A 19386-nucleotide genomic window follows, 5' to 3' on the forward strand; every position below is an offset into this window, starting at 1 on the left:
TTGTAACCATGGGGCACATTTACAGCGTTTTGTAGTTTTATTTCCACGTCAACACCTACTGACATAACTATTTGTAGCATCATGTGCAACCAGAAAGAAAAAAAACCCTTTAATTTACAACCGATGTTTGAATGCGCGTTTTCTACAAACAGTGTGGTTCTTGAACGCGCCCCACTTCCTAATGTGCGTTCAAAAACAGCTTTTCCAGCGATGGAGTCTGTAGCAGAGTATCTTAGTATCAGCCTACAACAGAGTTTGGCTTGAACGGGCTGGTTCGAGTAACTGTCATGCTGAATTTCTTTCATTTTAGCGTTTCAATTAAAGTCGTATTTTCTGTTGTTTTACCGTAAAACACCGTGGAGGAGCGGCAGTGGGCTGGTTAGCAACTGTAGCACGCGCAGTGTAACCACGGAAACACAACCCGCCGCCATGGCTCCGGTAACGTTTAAATCACAAACCTGCCACACTTTGTGAAAATGGATGAAGACCAAGCAATGACTAAAACGCGACCTAATTCATCAGAGTCTCCGACCGAGTAAGTGTCCTTTTTTTTAAACCTACACGTTCAGCTCCACTCCGGTGCTGCTACATGTCGCTGGTTCTGATACTAACTTAGCGCTCCGAAGATTGTATTTACTCCATTAAGTGTTTTTGTTGTTGTATGTGTAGCTTTTCTGTGTTGACATACCTCGTCTCACCGAACCTGCAGATCCCCAGAAAGCCTGGGAAGCGCCCACAGAGCTGTGGACGCGTCTCCCGACTGTGGTTCAGACGTCCAGAGCCCTTCACGGACTCGGTGCGCTCGGAAGGAGTTTATCATGATGCCTCCGGAAGAAAAGCTCAAACACTTTGACAGCCGGGCTCAGGCCAGTGAGAACAACCAGGAGGTGAGCACAGGTTGTAAGCAGTGTTATGAGTATTAGTTGTCATCAGAAGACTGTGGTCTTGTTCACGGGGTGATGCAATAGGGTTGATAAATCTAAACATGCTGGAGGCACACCCCCAGGCTACAACTCATAATTACTGCTGGGGTCATTTGCAGGCACATTAGTGTCCTTTTGTTAATTCTTGTTCGGGTTTTGATTGCATTTGGGGTATGACATTGATGTAGAACATGAGACACTGATTATTCATATCCCTGTATGCAATAATGAGATGATTAAAAACCTATTCTTAAGATCAAATAGATCTAAATGGATGTATTGTAGCTGCAAGGTAGGTATAGAAGCAGTGTTTGAGGTCGTGTTTGACACACTGTCCAAACAGGTATCATCATTTGCAAAGACACCTCAGTTTGGATTCATCCATCCATTCATTAGCTATCACCAGGTTATCCTGCAGAGGGTCGCAGGAGGCCGGACTGTGTTCCAGCTGACATTGGGAAGATATGTGAATATGTAACTGTGGCAGCTATACCAAAATAATACAGCTAGTGTATCTAAAAATCTCAAAACCAGAATAAGATCTTATCTGGTTCATACTCAGGATACTGATGTTCATATAATGTGCTCACAAGTGAATAGTCTTGATTTTGACATGTTTAAATTTTGTCTTTACAATGTCAGAAAATGGTAAATGATAATACAACTTTTGCAATAGATAGTTCCATTAAAAAAATTGAAATCCAAACTGATTTTATCAAGTGGTTTGTTGCTTCTCACTAACAGACCAAACAGTTTTTGTTTGTTTGTTTTTTTTTTAAAAACTTGCACTGATACAAAATAATATAATAATATAAATCCTCAAATTTTAAACGCTAGATCCAGTGGATGGCTTGGAGGAAACAGGACAAAAAAAACAATAACATTTGTAAGGAAAGTTAACAAGGCAAGTTGGATGAATTATAGAGGGTAGCACTGAAAGTCAGAGTGTGTATTATTGGCACAATTTTTAATTGTATGGTGCAGTGGCCTATAAAGATAGCTGATAGTAACATTCACTGTATGTGTTCAGTTTGATGCTTGCATCCAGGACCTGGTGCGTTGTGTGGCTCTGACAAGGCTAGTATACGGGGAGGGACACCTGAAAGTAGCCCAGGCCCACGCCAGGCTGGCTAAAGCATATTTCCATTTCAAAGGTAATACTTAAAAGATGCTCATTTAGAATTTGTAAGTGCCTTACCTTGCATTAAAAAAACTTTTAAGTTGAACTAGAGGCCATTACACACACACACACACACACACACACACACACACACTTTTTTCACTGCTTTTTACTGACAAGTCATTTTTGCTTGTGCTTGTTCTTCTAATAAACAGAAACAATATTATATATATGTATTTTTATAGGACAGTAAGTCAATGTTCAGACAGTTATTCAGTGTGTCAACAGTGTTGTCTGTTCCTCTAGGCTGGGCACTGCAGGCACAGGAACACTCAAGTCTGGCCAGAGAGCTGCTGCCTTTCTGCTCCTCCGTCACCTCCTGCAGACCTGAAAAGTCTGAGGTTCTCACATGTCTCCTGAGCATAAACCTCACACAAGGAGGTGCTTCACTACTTACAGACAAATATCCTTTCCGTGATTGGTTTGGCAGTAATGTATAGGATTGAAAACATATATCAGCTTAAAAAAAACTGAAAAAGTCCTTGACTGGTCAACCTTGGAGGAGGCAGAATCCTCTTTCCTGGAGGCAGAACATATCCTTGAGCAGCTTCATCAACACACCGTTATCAGCCAGGAAGAGAAGATAAAGACTCAGTTGGAAATCTCCACTGGTCTATGCAGGTACTGTAGTTGGGGGAAAAAATATTGCAACAGTGCACAACAAATATGTGGTTAAAATTTAAAGGTGGTAAATATACATTAGATTAGAGGCTGTAATCTGAAATTTCTTCCAATATTATCTTCAATCTTAACAAAGATAACTTTGCACCATTCTAAATTAAAAAGTAACAGGTTAGGTTCTCCAGTGTGAATTCAGAGTACAGCCTGGAGCATGAGAACGTTTAAGCAATATCTATTAGTTTTTCTAAAACTCTCCCATTTTAATCCAATACTTTAACTTTATTTAAGTAAGGCCACAAGATGGCGACATATTCCTACAGATTTGCAGAAAATCTGCCTTTTGCAATGTTTTTTCCAGAGAGGGGGATTTTTGCTGGCTTATATACGCTAGTGTAAACACCATTATTCCATGTTGACTGAAAACAGCCTCTTACCCCAGTCAGGATTTCCCCTTTTATTGTCCAGTCCAATCAGCGCTCGGCACGGGTGTTTTGTAATGATGCTTACAGACATGGTGGGTGGGGTTGCTATATGTCCATTCAATCAGTCACTGATGAAGCAGAGCCACAGATGGAACAGAGCGATTTGTCCTCTTTTAAAGCATTTTCTAAATGAACTTTCTGCTTTTGTTCCTCCATTTCTTTAGCTTCCTCCTCAGTTATAAATGTCTCTGCCCCCTTGAGACAGTATGTATATAAGCCCTTAGCTACTGTGTTAAATGTCAGTTGCTTTGTTTGGTTACGTCAAATTAACTTCCATTTATTTATCATTCATTTGTTTTCTACCATTTTAGAATATACAATTGTAACCTGATGGTGGTACTGTACAACAGAGGTCCGAAGCGTAGTACTATGTGCTGAGTAAAAGATTAAAGAATTAAAAGGATTGTGGAGGTGACACCTACACAGAGATCAAGTGTAGTACAGACTGATAAATAGTCTGTTACGGGAACTGTGTGACTCTGGAGTTTACAAAATAGCATCCACTTGTCATAGCTTAAATCACTGGTGGTGAAATTAGAGGCACAACTGGGAAAGAAAATATAGTCTTGCCTGCGTTTATATCATCCCACTAATGTCTTCATGTTTATTTTGATCTTGTTAATCCTGGTATGTGAGAGGGCTACTTGGTATCAACGGCATGTGTCTTGACTCAGTAAACGGTTAATGCTCTCACTTCCAATCGAGAGCACCGATGTGAGGTGAGCTACAGCTATAGGAATTTGTAAATTATGCCATCTTGATCTGTTTCAGAGAGTCAGAGTTTGTTGACATGATGTGTGTAATTGAAAAAATGTGCAGACTCTGGCTTGTGTGTAAGCTTACTAAATCTCTTTTGTTAGGTGATGACTAAGAATTTGGCATGCGTCTAAAGCTCTGTCAGTCAACACTGTTGTGATGGAGGGGAATGTTCCCACCAAAGCCTGGAACAATGAAGTAAGCTCAGCTCTAGCTATAGATCCTGGTCCAAACATTCTGCTCAGTTTGAGATTCACTCTCAAGGTGTGCACTCGTGATCAGTCAGTTGGAATATTTCTATCGGGGGGGGGGGCAAAAGCTTTATGGCGAGGTTTAAATTGTTGTGCATGTTCGTTCATAAGATGACTTCTTTTCTTTGCCTCCTTATGACTGCTGATATAAAACTGCAAATTTAGTTTGCAGATTTATATGATCTGTAATTGAATAATGAATTCATAAAAAATCTCTCCACTGTTAACTTAATTTTCATGTTCATGCATCATATAAGGGTGTGCTCTGTTTACCAGCTTGTGCAAGTAGAGTTTGTACTGTACTTCTACTTCCACTGTCCTTAATGTATATGTGGGCTAATAGCTGTACAGTGCATGCAGCATAGCTACTGTCCTTTAATTCCCAGTGGTACTGTCTTGCTTGGATTCAGTTTCTCGTTGTTTTCCTTTCAAAAACGTAGCTATTTTCAATCGCCCCTCATTCAAGCTGTAAAATTGTCTCTGATTAGTTGACTGAAATAAAACCAGCAGGGATTCTGCCGTAGACGGCCACGGTTGAGACTAAACAGGTAGTAAAGTATTTTTCTTTTTCACCCACATCTACCTGAGGCACTCAATAAAAAGCCCCATCAGTTAAAATGCCTTCTGTTTAAAGCACCATATGGATTTGCTGAAGCCGATCGTTGTGTTTTAGTCCCTCTGTTTTCATTTTGGCTTGGCCTTACTGTATCATTTTCCAAATGAGAGCCCAGCAAACTTACGTCAACCATTTTCTGGAAACATTTACAAAAGAGCGCTGTGTGGCTTGCTTGGCAACACATCTACTAATCCTTAATTATATTAATTCCCAGTAATGTGGACTCTGAGTATATTTCAGTGGGATGTGGCATATTACTGTTCCACCAGGAAGTGCGTAAGGATGTAGAGTGAATGAGAGGATAGAGAGGCATTGTGTCTGTTTGTCCATGCAGGCAGAATGGTAGGACTCGAGCCATGCTGGAATGTAACTCTGCTTCAGCCATCTCTGCTGCCCTAAAAGGACCTGAAGTGCCTGCCCAGTGAACACTTATGGGTGGGGCAATTCTACTATCCATCAAGGCATGTTAAGGATAATCTTAGATTCATGGGAAAATTGAAGAAAAGAGCCTTCACCGTGTTTTTGTAACCTGTGCTGCTGGCACATATCCACTGAGCCATAAATACCCAAATTCATGTGGTCCAAAGACGTGAACACGACGTAAGACTGAACAGCTCTTTTTGGTTCCCACAAACGAAGTGAAAACATTTGATTCACTCATGATACTGGAAGGTACCTTGGATAAACCCTAAAGTCAAATGGGACGATACCACAGACTGACTTTGGTGTGTATTCTGACTTGTCATTTAGAACACCACATACAACCACTGCATACTCTGGAGAGTGTGGACAGACTTCTGAAAGGGGTTTCCCGTACTATTTTGCGATAGTAGTGTGGCGACAGACGTTATAGTAGTGAGCATTTTGCCCTTTGACAAAGGCCACCCCCTTCACTGGAGAGCTGAATTAAATTTAGAGTCCATTAGATGGTTAGTGCCACAGCGTGATGGATCCCGTGTCCTTGCAGTGGATAATGCAACCATCCACTCTTCCACCCTCGTGCTGTGTAGTAGCCAAAGCATCTCTACCCTGCATGACAGGAAAAGACTGGCTTTTGAAAGAGCAAAGAGCACGTGAAGCCGAGGACGAACACGTACACAATTGGGTGACACATTGTTTTAGATGTGCTGTAGCTATCCTTGTTTTCTCAAGTGCTATGCTTAGATATTCAGCTTCAAGACTCCAGAAACATCCCCTAATTTAGACATCTTGGAATGGGAATTTAAACACACTGAGGGGGTTAAGAACAGTTTAACCCCCAGTCCCAGAGGAAATTGACTTGTGAATAGATGCAACCAAAAAGAGTTAGAAAAACAACTTTTCCCTATTATAGTCTGCACTGCACCAGCCTTTAACTGCAGCCATCAGCCAAAGTCTTTCCCTCTCTGCAAGGCCTCAGTTTGGCTAGACACAAAGCAATTACTTCAGTAACAAGAAACAGGCTCATAGCATTGAAGTAGCAGGTGTATGGTTATATACTGTACTGTCAATAAATAAAGACAAAATTTAGGATTACATTTTAATCAGACTATTTTAGATTATTTTTATGGTTTCAGTATATTCTAGTCCACTATAGGATTGTGCACAAGGCTAAATTGGTTGCTGTCAATTTATTTTGACCCCCAGTAAACAGAAGAAACCTCAGTAATCAGAAGATGGATTCTTCTATGATGGATTAAAACATGCAGCCCATGTTTTGTTGACAGAATAAGGCATCATAGTAAATTTTCAGCATTTAGAATCACAATGGCAAAATTATAGAGAGGTTGTAAACATATGAAGACCCAAGAGAACACTGAAAAACATTCAGGTGACATCATTATGTTTCCCTTTTTGTCTTTAACAGCCAACCCTGTTTTTATGTCCTTTCTGCTCTATAGGGTCTATAAGAGACAGAGCAGACCAGAGGCGGCCTTGAGCCAGTGTGAGAAGTCTCTGCAATTGCTAAAGGATTGTTGTAAGCCAGAAGAGACTTGCTCTGTCTATAAGGACATGGCAGCCATCGAACAGGACAGAGGTCATTTGGACCGAGCCATAGAGCTTCTTTCCAAGGCAAGAAGCATATCACTTAGACCACTTTCACACAAACAACTCTTCTGTACAACATACACAAACATGCGAGACCTTCTTTAAGACGGTGCCAAGCTGTTTTATTAGGTAATCTTGCTACACCTCTTACTTGGGGGTACGTGATCTGTCTTATTTCACATTGTTGTTTCTGCTAGGCTCATTCCATTGCTATGAGTCACAGCCCAGAGGAGCTCGAGGGGGCTCAGATCTCCCACAGCCTGGCCCTCATCCTTTCTGCTGCAGCAGAGCCCCATCACAATGGTGAGTCTATTCACATAAACAGGCTTGGCCTGAGCAACATGCACAAGGGGTTAATTAGGATTTGAATATCCCATTGTCTTCTTATATGTCAAATTCTTTAAGATGGTGTTATGGAAACTAGCCTTATAATAGTCTTTTTGAAGACATGTTCAACTTCAGTCCTGTCAAAAAACTCAAGGCTAATGTACACTCCTTGGTTGCTATGGAAATCGTAACATCTGGAAACTGAAAATGACAAGGATTTATGTGGAAAATTATGTAATGTAATACAATTTCAGAATCAGTTCTTTTATGAAATTATTGCCGCAATTTAAGTTAATATGCATCATTTTTGTTTTTCCCCATGCTGCTGTAGACGCTGCAGGTCATTACTTTGAGCAGAGTCTAAGCACATACAAGAATTGTGTCGGTCCACAGGATCCAGCCTTTCTTGCTGTCCAGGACGACTTCTGTCGCTTTCTCCTAATGAATGGAGAGCAAGAGGTGACACACATTCACCAACTAACGGTTTTTAATACCAGTCAAACGATTACAAACAATTAAGAGTTCCTTTATGTCCACAATATTATAGACATCTCATACTTTTGTTCAGGCAACACGCTGAGATTGTCACTATTCTTACTCATTTTCTCCATAGAGCAGCACCACGGAAACACTACCTCAGAGTTTGTCATTGTTGAGTGGTTGTTTCTATGTGCCGTATGTGGCTTTTTCTGCGGCTGCGAAGAGATTTATATATTTTTAATGTACCATTGCAGAAGTGTGTGGGGATCCAGAGAGCCTCTCTTGATTCTAAAAGATCTGCATTTGGTGAGTTGAGTGCTGAAGTAGCAGACACCCTTCAGCTCATTGGAAGTGTGGAGATGACTGAAGGCAAGATGAACCAGGCTCACAGGACAATGACAAAGGTATGTTACCGAACACGAACAGCAAACATAGTGTTTTTCTTGGTTACCACCTCATAGGAGTTATGCTAGCTGCTGGCATCGAACGTGACATTGTCCCTGCCAAACCCTTTGGGAATGTTTATTAAAGGGCCAGGAGTCAGCAGGTGTGGCCACTTACACCAGTTAGAGGGTGAGAAGACTGTTGAGAATATACATAAAGAGCCCCTTTCATTTTGTGATGAGCTATTTCCACCGTCTCTCTTGAGCTTAGTGTTATCAGAGTCGCATGCTAATCTTGGAAGGGTGCAGTGTGCACAGCCACCCTCCCTGGTGTAAAATATCACACACAGTGACTTTGTGTTTCTTCAGTCTGGATGGAGCCTGACAGATGGGCAACACAACTTTGGAACGAGAATGGCAGTTTGCTAACTGCTGTCAATTAAAGGGACACTGACCCCAATTAGTTTAGTAGGTCATTATGTCCTTTGAAACAAAAGTGGCATTTTCCTATCTTTCAGCACACAGGCAGTGAATAACCAGCAGCCTTTAAGTTAATCTAACCATGTTTCTCCTTTATAGTTATTACTGTTTGACTTCTTTCCTTACGTAACGTACTGTTTTTGTTTTCTAATCGCTGTTTGACTGCACATTTGCCACATGAGATCACTTCTGCCATCAACTAAACATACTGATCGACACCACAAAAGGGGGCTTGCTCCATACGAGTAATGACATGCCTGTAAATAAAGGAGCCTGGTTGCTATGTTGTGTTGTGTTGTTATTGCTATCTGAGTGCAGAGGGGGTTCAAGTATGACAGGGTCCATCAGGGCTCACTCTCTCTGCACCACGTACGACGAGTAACCTTTTTTAAAAGTGCACTGACACAGAGCAGATATATCCGGAGCGTTTTTTTTTTTTTTTTTATGGCTGTCATCATGACACCAGTTGCTCTATGATTGAGTAACTTTTGCTTTTCCATTGGAAAACTGGTTTGTACAGTAGATACAGTGCACAAGAGCTACTAAAAACAAAGAGAACAATGGTACCCTCACAGACATTTGACATTCCCCCTTTCCTGTGAAGTACTCCTGAAAAAAGGGCCTTCCATTACATCAACCTTAGCAACAGTGAAAACATCCAAGAGGCCAGATGGATCTGTTCCAGATTACCAGTGTTTTACTTTCCCCGGTGAAGAGGGAAGCTTTTCACTCCCTATTCCCCAGCTTTTACAAAGTTCCCTTCACATCTTGCTATTTCTGATGATTGCAGAAATAGCTGGCAGGCTTTTATCATATCGGTTACGTCACTGTCACTCTCTGTGTGCACGTTGTGCAATCTTATACATGTGTTTACTGTTAAATGTTCTGACGTTTCTGGAGTTTAAACCAAGTAATATTTTCTTACATCATAGAGCTAAGCAATCTTTGCTCATTTCTGTAATTTGATTAAATTAAACTAAATACAGGACGGAAAATGACTCAGGCTGAGTCTTAGTATGTTACCTACCCCTCAGATTCCTGGGGTGTTGGTTTAGAGTCCTTGCAATAAATCTCGGAGATCCCCCCTCGTTGATTTGATGCTCCGAGTGGACAGCGCAGGTGTTATATAAACCTTGGACAGCTACAGTGGTTATTTTTGGTATGTTTAGTGCATTCACATGTTGCTAGGAAGTGTTGCTTCCCCTCTGAGTATGAGTTGCCCCTCTCATTTTTCACTGACCACTCTCTCTTTTTTAATTGTAGTGCCTGAAGATCCAGAGTTTGTTGTGTGGTCCTCAGCACAAGAAGACGAGAGCCATGCAGAAAGCTGTGGACATGCTTGCTCGGTAACTCTGCACAACATGGAGTTATATTTATAGTTAATTAAAGTGTACTTTCTATGAAGACATTTCACTCTCCTGATAATAAATTGCCAATAAACAGTTTTATTTTAGTAGCTTGATAAAGTTTCAGCATGTCAGTGAAATAACAGACTTGTGTGAGAATGCAGCCCATGTTTTATCGATTCAACCATGTACTGTCTGTTTTTCAGGACACCAGAAGTGGCTGAGAGACTGCAGAGGCAAGGTAGAAGGAAAACAATACCTCACACCTTTCCACTTGTACCATCCAGTGGTAACAATGAACACTCTATGTCTGACTCATAAATTATCTTTTCTTTTTTTTTTGTCACTAAAACTATGTTAAAGATGTGCCAAGAACTACTGATAGACTGTTTTTTGTGAAACGTATCCATCATGATTATGCAGATAACTGCCACTGCCTAAAATCAGTTTGAATTGCTCATTATGTCAACTATGCTGACTTTTTTTTTTGTCATTTTGTACATCATGTAAAATAAGATAGCCTTAAAGAAATACTCACACAAAACATGCCCACAATATGTTTTAATGATGTTAAGATATTAATTCATTTTAGTAGGGGCTGGAACCAGTGTCAACCAAAGCAAACTGTCATTTGTTCAATACAAATCATAATGTCAATAAAAACATTGATGTTGGTCTGTCCATTCCACATTCATTGATCACTGACTCAAACAGTTTTTTAAGAGATCCATAAATTTTCTGTATGCTTATGTGTACAATTTGTTCATGCTATGAAATGGCACATAGTATCCAGATTACACTGTGTACATACATATAAAGATACAGTTTAAGTGCACTGATGTAATAGTGTTTGTGTTTAAATTGTCTGCTGGTAAGAAAATTTATGGAAAACGGCTATATCTGGGCACTTAAATGCAACAAATCCTTTGAGTTCCAGGTTCTGTCTGTAGATTTCTGATTACTTCAAATGAATACATTTAGAAAAGCACAGCATTTTTTTTGCTAAATATTGCATTTATGCATTTTTAACACAATGCCAAGTCTGCATAGATGTTTCTCAGTAGTTACAAAGTCTAAGTTATAAAGCCATTAAGAGAAAATGTCCAAAACATATCGTGTAACCATAGTGTTCCATTTCTGCCTCTACAACTAGTACACAACACAACAAACCCCAGTGAACACTCAATGCCACTAAGCTGATGATCCAAAAATAGTCGCAGTCATAAACACACTCTTAGGTCAGAGCAAAGGTGAATCCTTCAAGCCAACTCTGTGATGGCCAACAAGCGTGGACGAGCCAAAGACGTGCCAAACTCAACTTACATCACAACCGGATGTGATTCTATTTTCACAATTACTGGACCGTCTTAATTCAGTCAGATTCCAAATATTGCTTGACAGAAATATGTGGAATTCTAAATGATACAATCCATAATTTAGAAATTTTAACGCACAATTACATGTTCAGACCAAATCATGTTTACTTTTGGTAATAGAGAAATGTATGGCATTGGTACACACCATGTAAACATACATTTAATAGAAACATGTCGCTCACAAATTGCGCTGATCATATAACTCCAAGTTGATTAAAATATCGCTGATTCCTTTTCAGATTGTGCCATTAGTTGAGTGAGTAAATAAAAATTCCAGACAATCCCTTTTAAGTGCCACAACTAGTTAAAAGCTTCTTAAGACAAATGTCAAAAGACATCTTGTTTATATCACTCCCACTATACTATAGCATCACTCTGTTCTGTACATGTTAGTGACTACTTCTCAAAACAAACCACCGTGTTCCTTGATCTAATAAGTACTAACAACATTCCATTTTGTAGAGGTGCCCAAGACACAAGGAAAATTATAGCCTCAGTCTGCTAATGGAACAGCACCTCATGCCTCCAAGTGTCCCCTGTTGATCTACATTAAATGTTGACCGAGGACTCAGCATCACGGCAAATACAGCCGTGAAGCGATGGCCTGGTTGATGGTGTGCTGTAAACTGCAGAATGTGGCTGTTAAAGCTGTCCAGCACAGGTTAGTACAAAAATAGAGGGCTCTAAAGAGAATAAACAAAGCTATTAGAAGATAACCAGGTAGCTATGAAAAGGTTAAACATACTAGCGCAACACACATCAGTATTGCCGAGCATAAAAAACAGCTACAATACGTTGATGTTTTAAGTGCAAGTACATCTAGTCCTTACTAGTTAGTATCTAGTATTTTTAGCACTGCCGCAATCAATACCAAAGGCTATATTATTCTGGTAATTTTAACTAAATAGCTGCATTTTGCTCCAATGTTACTCCAAGCTTTAGGCAGCAAACTTTAAGTATAGTAAAAGAGCACACCAAAATCACTTCGATATGTGCGACTGCAGAAATGACAGCATTCTTACAGTGTGTGGACTGCAGCATTGGGACAGCTCTTGTATGTGCACTTCAACATACAGTCATACATTGGCAATAGTTGAGTTTGAAAATATTTCTGACTTATTTCATTCTCAATCTTCTGAGGGGTTTTCAAGGTAAATTGTTGCGATTCTTTTCTCTTGAGAAATCTTCACAGGGGTCTCCAAGATGTGCGACTGCAGCTCTGGCTCTGCGGTGGCCTCAGCATGGCTGCCCTGTACGTCCATCTGGAAGGTGAAGGGCTTCTCTGCTTGTCCCAGTTTAACGTATTTCTGAGTGATTTCAGACGCAGATTCTCCTTCACTGCTGAAGACGCCAAAACCCCCACCCTGAGCATCATCATCATCATCTTCTTCAACAACTCGGATGCTGTACCCTCCTCCTGCCCCACCCTGGAAGGCTTTCTCCAGCCCTAGGTTAGAGGATCTGAGAGCTGCCATGATCTGGTCTTCAGACAGATCATCTCCTGCCTCCAGCAGTCCAGACTCTTCCAGGCTTTGAGAGACATTTAGCTCTGCGACTATGGTCATGGTTCCGTTGTCAGTTGACTGTTGAACTTTTTTGACATCGACGGCCACATTCTGTCCACTTTCACTGCTCACTTTTGTGAGGAAAGCCAACTCCTCTCTCAGTGGACCTGACACGGAGCTTTGGAGCTTCTCAAGAGCCCCCTTCAGCTGGTCTTTGGGCTCCAAAGAGTCCTCTCTCAGGAACTCAAGCACCGACTCCTGCACGATAGGTGAAACACGAACTTCTTCTTCAATGATGCACTCCGGAAAACTCTCTTTGGCAAACAGGCGATCTCCCGACGTGAACTTGTATTCATCACTTTCCTCTACAATCACTCTTTTCTGGGGCAGACTTTCATCTTGATAATACCTCTCATCTGACAGGTCATCTACAATGCCATAATGGCCGTATGAAGTTATCCCAACCCCCTCCTCGGGTTCAGAAAGATTGTCATCTGGTGTGGAGACAAAATACTCATGAGAATCTTGGTCATGGGAGAAATGTGAGGGTTCACTCTCTCTGGAGACCTCTTCGACTTGTACATATCCACCCCTGGAGCGGTCTGTGCCGGTCATGAAGGATTTCATGGCATCATCATCATCATCGCCCCTCTGAGTGTCATGAGAGACATTTTCTAGCTCTTCGATTTGGAAATACGTCGAAGGTTCATAAAAACTAGATCTGGACTTCTGTTCAACCTCAAGCTCCTCATCACTGTGAGACTCCACAGGCTCCTCAATGATTTCCACATTGACAGACTTATTTTCTAGGCTTTCTCCTCCCTGCAAGCCACTCAACAGATTCTTGATCATGCTTCCTGTTGCTGTATCCTTGATGTCCTCCAGTGAGACCTTCTTCACACCTTGGCTCAGTAGGTCCTCCAGGGCAGAGTCCTCTGAAACATCCAGCTCTTCCTCCACCTTGGACTCCAGCACAATCTGTGTCTTAGTTGTGCCGTCCTCTTGCTCGGTTTTCTCCACATGGTATCTGACCTTCGACTCTCCTGATGAGCAGACCTTAGCGTCTAAACCTGCTGGTTTGATCACTTTCTCAATTATCTCTTCTACAGACACAGAGTCTAATATCTTTTTCTCAGTTGGACCTATTGTAGACTCTGTTCTCTCTTTGTCCTTGGACTCGTCATAAACGCTGCCTTTCACTTTTTCACCTGACACGTGCTTTTTGCTCTCTGTCTCAGTTTTCGTGCGTTCGAGGTTCATCATTGGTGATGACACCACTTTTACTGATTTGGTCTCTACTGTTGAAGACTTTACTGGACCGATTTGGCTCTCTACCTGTTTGACTTTCACAGTTTTGTCCTCTGCTTTTGTTTTCTGCACATTTTGACTCATTTGCTTTTCTCTTTGGCCTATTTGTGTATCTTTGGTGGTGGTAGCAGGGGCCGAAGCGGCAGCCCGAGCTTTGTTGAATGAGATCATGTCCCTTCTGGATGTCGGACTCTGATGGCGAGTTCTCTCTGCAACTGAAATAGGGATGACCCTGGAAGGACTTCTGGACCCAGAGAGAGACACAGGGGATCTTCCCAGGCTTGATATTGGTGGTGAGTACCTTATGTCCGTATGTTGTCTGGTGGTTAAGGTGGAAGCTCTTGGAGTGTAGGGTTGGGAAGGCATCTTGATATCTGAGAAGTAGTTAGCATAAATAATTAATGACAAATTGGAATGTTTCATAATAATAGCAGAACAAATTCTTATTTATCCAGATAGATCTAATGTTATCTGGTGATCGTTGTATTTATAAAAATAACAGAGAAACACTTTTCAGTACAGTACCTATTATTCTTTCTCTCTGATGTTGATTCCCCCTCCTTTGCGCATCTTGCAGACCTACCCGCTCACCTTCCAGGAGAGCCCTAAACAGAGAAAAGAGACAAGACTAAATACCTCTGAAGACGAGGGAAAATAAGGCACAATAAATCAAAGGCTATCCCCATGTTGTAACAGAATATTTTCACATGCAGTCACTAAAAGAAATCAAAGATAAATACCTCACAAGACGGTGTACTTCATTCAGCTCTGCCATTTCAACCCTCTCAAACTAAACTCAACAGGCTTACAAGACGGTATGAATCCAGGACCTGGCCATATAGGGTAGTAATCATCAAAATCATAACAAGCTGCAGTCATCTAATAAATACTTTTGTAAATACTGCTGGAATCAGTTTAAACAGCTCACCTTTCCTTGGCCATGCTTCAACAAGATTATAACAGCCAACAAGTGCCACAAAAAAGAACAACCTCTCTGGAGAGTGCCTTCCGAAAGACTGACCTAAAAATAACGACTACAATGCGGGGCTGACCACACGTAGCAATGAATCCTAAAGCAAAAGCTGACTCGTGACACGTGCGAAAAACACATGCCGCCGTCACGTCTCTCAGCGAGCATTCTGTCTATTTAAAACATTCAAAACAAACCAGATGTGCCTGTAGAGAATACATAGAGGCACACTGGAGTGGCTAGTCGTCTGAAGAACTTCAATAAAATTAAGGTATCAACCAACAACTCTGCTGAAGACGGTTAAAATGCTGTGTAGTATGAGGCACGAGGTTATGACATAACAACGGTAACTCCAAAGACGTAACCTTCAAATGTGAAAATACTGCATATTAACTGCTTTATAAATAGCCTTGACTTTCAGTAAAAATAGTCCGTTAGTGTGTCCCCCGTGTGTGATCCGGTCATGTTATGTGCATGAAGACTAGATGTACTATGCTATAATTGGATAAGATATGCCATCTATAATTAATTTTGCTTCATCGAGACAAATCACAGAAAAAAGTTTTAACAACTTTTTACCAAAGATGTACGTACAGTTTGTGTAGCATTAATGACAGTATATGTCAGATAATCATTTTCAGTTGATTTAACCACGGGTGGAGTTCTTGGATAAGAGCACTTAGTGCCAAGACCAGGAGGAAGTGAGCAGCTGATTTATCCTAATGTGAAATGATGACATCACTAATTAAGTTAGGAGTAACTTCAGGAAGAGAGGGCCTGGTTTAGCAGTAGTCTGTTCTTGAAAGCATGGAATTGTCTCTGAAGAAAGAGCAAAAAACCTTTTGAAGTTTAGCCGTCTTTTCAAATTCACAAAAGAAAAAGCTTACTACGTAGAGCCATATATTTACATACAGGTTGTATTTTTATATGCTCTCATACTTGCTTTTATAGAAATCCTACCCCAGCTTCTATCACTTGTTTGTTCAACTTAAATGTTGTCAGTGGCTAAATTTGTGACACTCACACCAACATTTAAAGGTCCCATATTGTGCCCCTTTTATTAAACAAATCAATTAAATGTCTCATATGTCCCTAGAATATGTTCTTCAATTTTTCAGCTCAAATACTACAAAGATGGTCCATTTCGCCATTACTGTATAAGCTCTGGTTTTAGCCCTGTTCCAAACAAACTATTCCAGCGTCAATAGCTTTAAAAACTGCTGCTGTCCACACCCCCTTCAGGAAGAAGACTCTCTCTGCCTCCGTGACTGACAGCGCAGAACAAAACAGCTGACCATAAAGCAGCCCACACAGATGTGAATGAGTGTATATGGCCAGGACTTTGTGTCTGAGTGAACATTTTACATGGAAATATCGACAAATTTACAGCACAGTTGTTGTTTTTAACTCATGTGTGCGGTCAGTTTGTCAGAAAATGTTCAGGTTATAAATTAAGTAGTTTAGTTGCAGAGCAGCAGCTTAGAAATTGCTCTGAAGCTGGTTGACATGTAGCCTTATTACTATATCATACTCATCCAGTTGTCTGACAACAGAAACAGAAAAACATGTAAATTAGCCCAGCAAGACAGCTGCTTATTCTAAATGGCTTACCTGGAAGGCAGGATTATGCACCTTTTTTTTGCTCAACATCTACTACTTCTACGTAGAATCTGCATAAAATTCTGATTGACTTGTAAAGCTGGGGAGGATTCATCTAGTTGATGTGGTGGCTTAAGGAATGACAGTAGTAAGTGGCTTCATAATAAAATGGATATTCATCGTGTTGGACATTTAAATCAACTTTACAAAAAGTGTTGAGCTGCTTTTCTTCCTGGCACCAAACCCTCACTTTTCATATCCTTCTGTCATAGAAGGCATTTCAACATCTCAGAAAAGCACTGGTTTAAAGAGCAAAAATGAAAGATTGATGAATTCCATGTTGCTGTTTTGGTTTTAGCGTCCCGTCACTTGCACGGTCAGAGGTTACTGGGACATATGAATGTGAGCTGACAAGTTGGGAAAGGGCCTTTTCTACTCAAAGTGATGCTTTAAATAATTAATTTGTTTTTACTATACGATGGACAACATAAGAACAGACCAATTACCTGTAAGCAGCCACCTCCATGCCCAGATCCATCTTCACCTGCAGAAGGTGCTGATGCTCCCTCATCTTTTCTTCTATAGTGTCAGCCATGACGTTCCTCTCGTGCTCCAGCTGCTCAACAATCATCTGGAGGACAAAAAAAATCACATTTTCAAATTTTCACTTCACCCATGGTTTAATTTTACAAGTCTGTGGTCATTCCATTGGGTACATTATGAGTCTTTTTGCTTGTTTAGCCACGCAGTTTAACAAAAAACACAGCAATCATGCAAATCTCTTGTTAACCATAAGTCTGTAACCACAATTTTTACTGCAGCCTGCATTGCTGTAGCAGCTCTTTTCCCATGTTGTGTCCTAAATTTTTAATCTCTTATGCAGAACGATGGCAAAATCAGGCCTGACCAATTAGTAACACCTTCTGTTTACATTTTCCTGTTAAATTTGACATCCTATTATTTTAATTTCAACACGTACTCTAACTGAGAAACATGCTGGATGCTGCAACACAGAAATCGGCCCTGCAGTGTGCAGCCCGCATAGTCATTTGTATCTGACCGGTCTTACTTGCTGCTCCATCTTTAGGAGGCTAATAAGGATTTGTCAGTCTGACAGCTAATTGGTTTAAGTGGCTGGAGTAATTTAGCAGCTATAAAGTCCCGGGCAGGTCGGATGCCGGTCGGCTAGTCGAGCTATTCAATCCTTTTATATTGAGGTCAAACGTTGCACGCGAGATCCATGCTTTGGACAGTTATGGCACCACTTCATGCTGGTAATGCCTTTATGTACCGAGGAGAGTCTATCACATGTGTTGGGATGCACTTAAAGCATAAAGATAGAGGATGCTACATAAATCTTAACCTACATTTTGAGGGTGTTATCATTTTTGAGCAAGCTTTTTAGGTTTCAGAATCAGCCTGATCCTTAACTATTCATTTGCAGCAGCCATTGAGTGCTGCAGCTGCATCAGTGCCTTTAAGGGGCAGTGGGTGTGGCAGGGGCAGAGGGACTAGCCTCTCCCTGCTCCTGTGGCTCACTGGAATAAAAAGGAGATTAATCTGACTCTATTTTTCTGATTATTTTCTATACTTATAACACGTGAGGGGAAAATACAAAATCTCTGACTTCACTTCAGCCTCTTTGAAATATTAATTCACACTTCCTCTCCTCTCCTCTTTCATAATTCACTTGTCCTCACCTGATAGTCATTGAAGTCCACACGGAATTTCTCGTGCATATTCATCAGCTGCTCCTCCAGACGCACTTGGATCTGTCCCTGTCTTTCCGCCTCTTTGCGCATTTTGTCCAACTCGCACGCGTACAGCATCTTCTCCCTCTGCAGGTCGCTCAGCCTGGCCTGGTCCGCTTTAATCGACTGCTCCATCTCCTCCACCTTCTGCTGGTACATATCGAAGGTCTCGATCCATCCTTCGGACAGACCCCTCGCGTACTCTTGCACCTCTTCCACGGAGACCGCCGGGGGGCCGCGATAAGTTTGCGTGATGATGGGAACCACCCGGGACTCCACCTGATGCCGGAGTTGGTGCATTTCTTGCCTGTGCGCGTCCTCTAAGCGTTTGTACTCGTTCTCCAGTTGAACCAGTCGCTGCTGGAGCTCGTGGTTGGTCTTGTGGGCGTGCTGGAGCTCCTTCTCGCAGCCCTGGAGCTCGCCGCTGATGTCCCTGCACACGTCGGTCTGCTCGCTGCGCAGAGACTGGACCATCTGCAACTCCCGCCATAGCTTCTCCCTCTCCATCTCCGCCTGGGACTTCTCGAACGACAGCTGCCCCACCATTCTCCGCAGATCCTGCATCTCGGTTTTGTAGTTCGGTTGCCGATCGGCGGTCCTCACCTGTCTGAGTTTATTGATCTCAGCGATGAGATGCGCATTTTCTTGCTCCAGCTGCTTGGTCCTGGACAGATACTGGGAAAGTCTGCTGTTGAGCTCCTGCAGCTGGTGTTTTTCGCTCTCAAAAGTTCTCTTGAAAGGAAGCATCGTTGCATCTAATAGTGAAAAGTGAATTTTTTGTTAAACAAAATGCAAAGCGGTTTCTTTTTGTTTAGGAGACAGGGTGTCCCGGTGTCATTTGCGTGTGCGTCTGTGGGCGCAACTGTGATGTAATTTGCGAGCAGTGGCCTTTGACAAGTGCAGGAGGAGGAGGGCGGGTCCTGCCTGCATCACAGGAGCGTCCCAGGCGCGTCCGTGCCCCTGGCAGATGTTATGGTGCGTTCAAGGGCTATCTGAAATAATGA

General features: G+C 41.6%; 2 protein-coding genes across 3 annotated transcripts; one reads left to right on the plus strand and one right to left on the minus strand.

Moving 5' to 3' along the window:
* Positions 1-200: 200 nt before the first annotated feature.
* ttc23 (tetratricopeptide repeat domain 23) lies at positions 201-10547 on the plus strand. Of its 2 annotated transcripts, XM_008291984.1 has the most exons (12): positions 201-535; positions 710-887; positions 1954-2077; positions 2350-2506; positions 2599-2724; positions 6710-6881; positions 7055-7160; positions 7516-7643; positions 7919-8068; positions 9791-9873; positions 10080-10114; positions 10237-10547. In XM_008291984.1, exons 1-12 carry the CDS (start codon positions 477-479, stop codon positions 10323-10325), a joined length of 1407 nt encoding a protein of 468 aa, XP_008290206.1. In that variant the 5' UTR covers positions 201-476; the 3' UTR covers positions 10326-10547. The 2 variants fall into 2 exon arrangements, with proteins under 2 accessions (XP_008290206.1, XP_008290207.1); XM_008291985.1 differs by having other exon boundaries at positions 10080-10333.
* On the minus strand, positions 10420-19268 carry synm (synemin, intermediate filament protein). Its single transcript, XM_008291982.1, has 4 exons — positions 18332-19268; positions 17138-17262; positions 14588-14667; positions 10420-14436 (listed from the first exon to the last, which is right to left on the minus strand). The coding sequence occupies exons 1-4, from the start codon at positions 19127-19129 to the stop codon at positions 12377-12379; spliced, it is 3063 nt and encodes a 1020-aa protein (XP_008290204.1). The 5' UTR covers positions 19130-19268; the 3' UTR covers positions 10420-12376.
* Positions 19269-19386: the final 118 nt, after the last annotated feature.

The sequence above is a fragment of the Stegastes partitus genome, unplaced genomic scaffold, assembly GCF_000690725.1.
Source record: "Stegastes partitus isolate 25-593 unplaced genomic scaffold, Stegastes_partitus-1.0.2 Scaffold775, whole genome shotgun sequence".
Taxonomy (NCBI): domain Eukaryota; kingdom Metazoa; phylum Chordata; class Actinopteri; family Pomacentridae; genus Stegastes; species Stegastes partitus.

Bases quoted from the DNA above. Each gene is read 5' to 3' on its own strand.
- ttc23 (XM_008291984.1), top strand. From the start codon at position 477: ATGGATGAAGACCAAGCAATGACTAAAACGCGACCTAATTCATCAGAG. The intron at 2,078-2,349 runs GTAATACTTAAA...CTGTTCCTCTAG, and splicing joins AGCATATTTCCATTTCAAAG to GCTGGGCACTGCAGGCACAG. The intron at 8,069-9,790 runs GTATGTTACCGA...TTTTAATTGTAG, and splicing joins CTCACAGGACAATGACAAAG to TGCCTGAAGATCCAGAGTTT.
- synm (XM_008291982.1), bottom strand. From the start codon at position 19,129: ATGCTTCCTTTCAAGAGAACTTTTGAGAGCGAAAAACACCAGCTGCAG. The intron at 17,263-18,331 runs GTGAGGACAAGT...TTTGTCCTCCAG, and splicing joins TGGACTTCAATGACTATCAG to ATGATTGTTGAGCAGCTGGA. The intron at 14,668-17,137 runs GTAATTGGTCTG...TTCTCTGTTTAG, and splicing joins ATGGAGGTGGCTGCTTACAG to GGCTCTCCTGGAAGGTGAGC.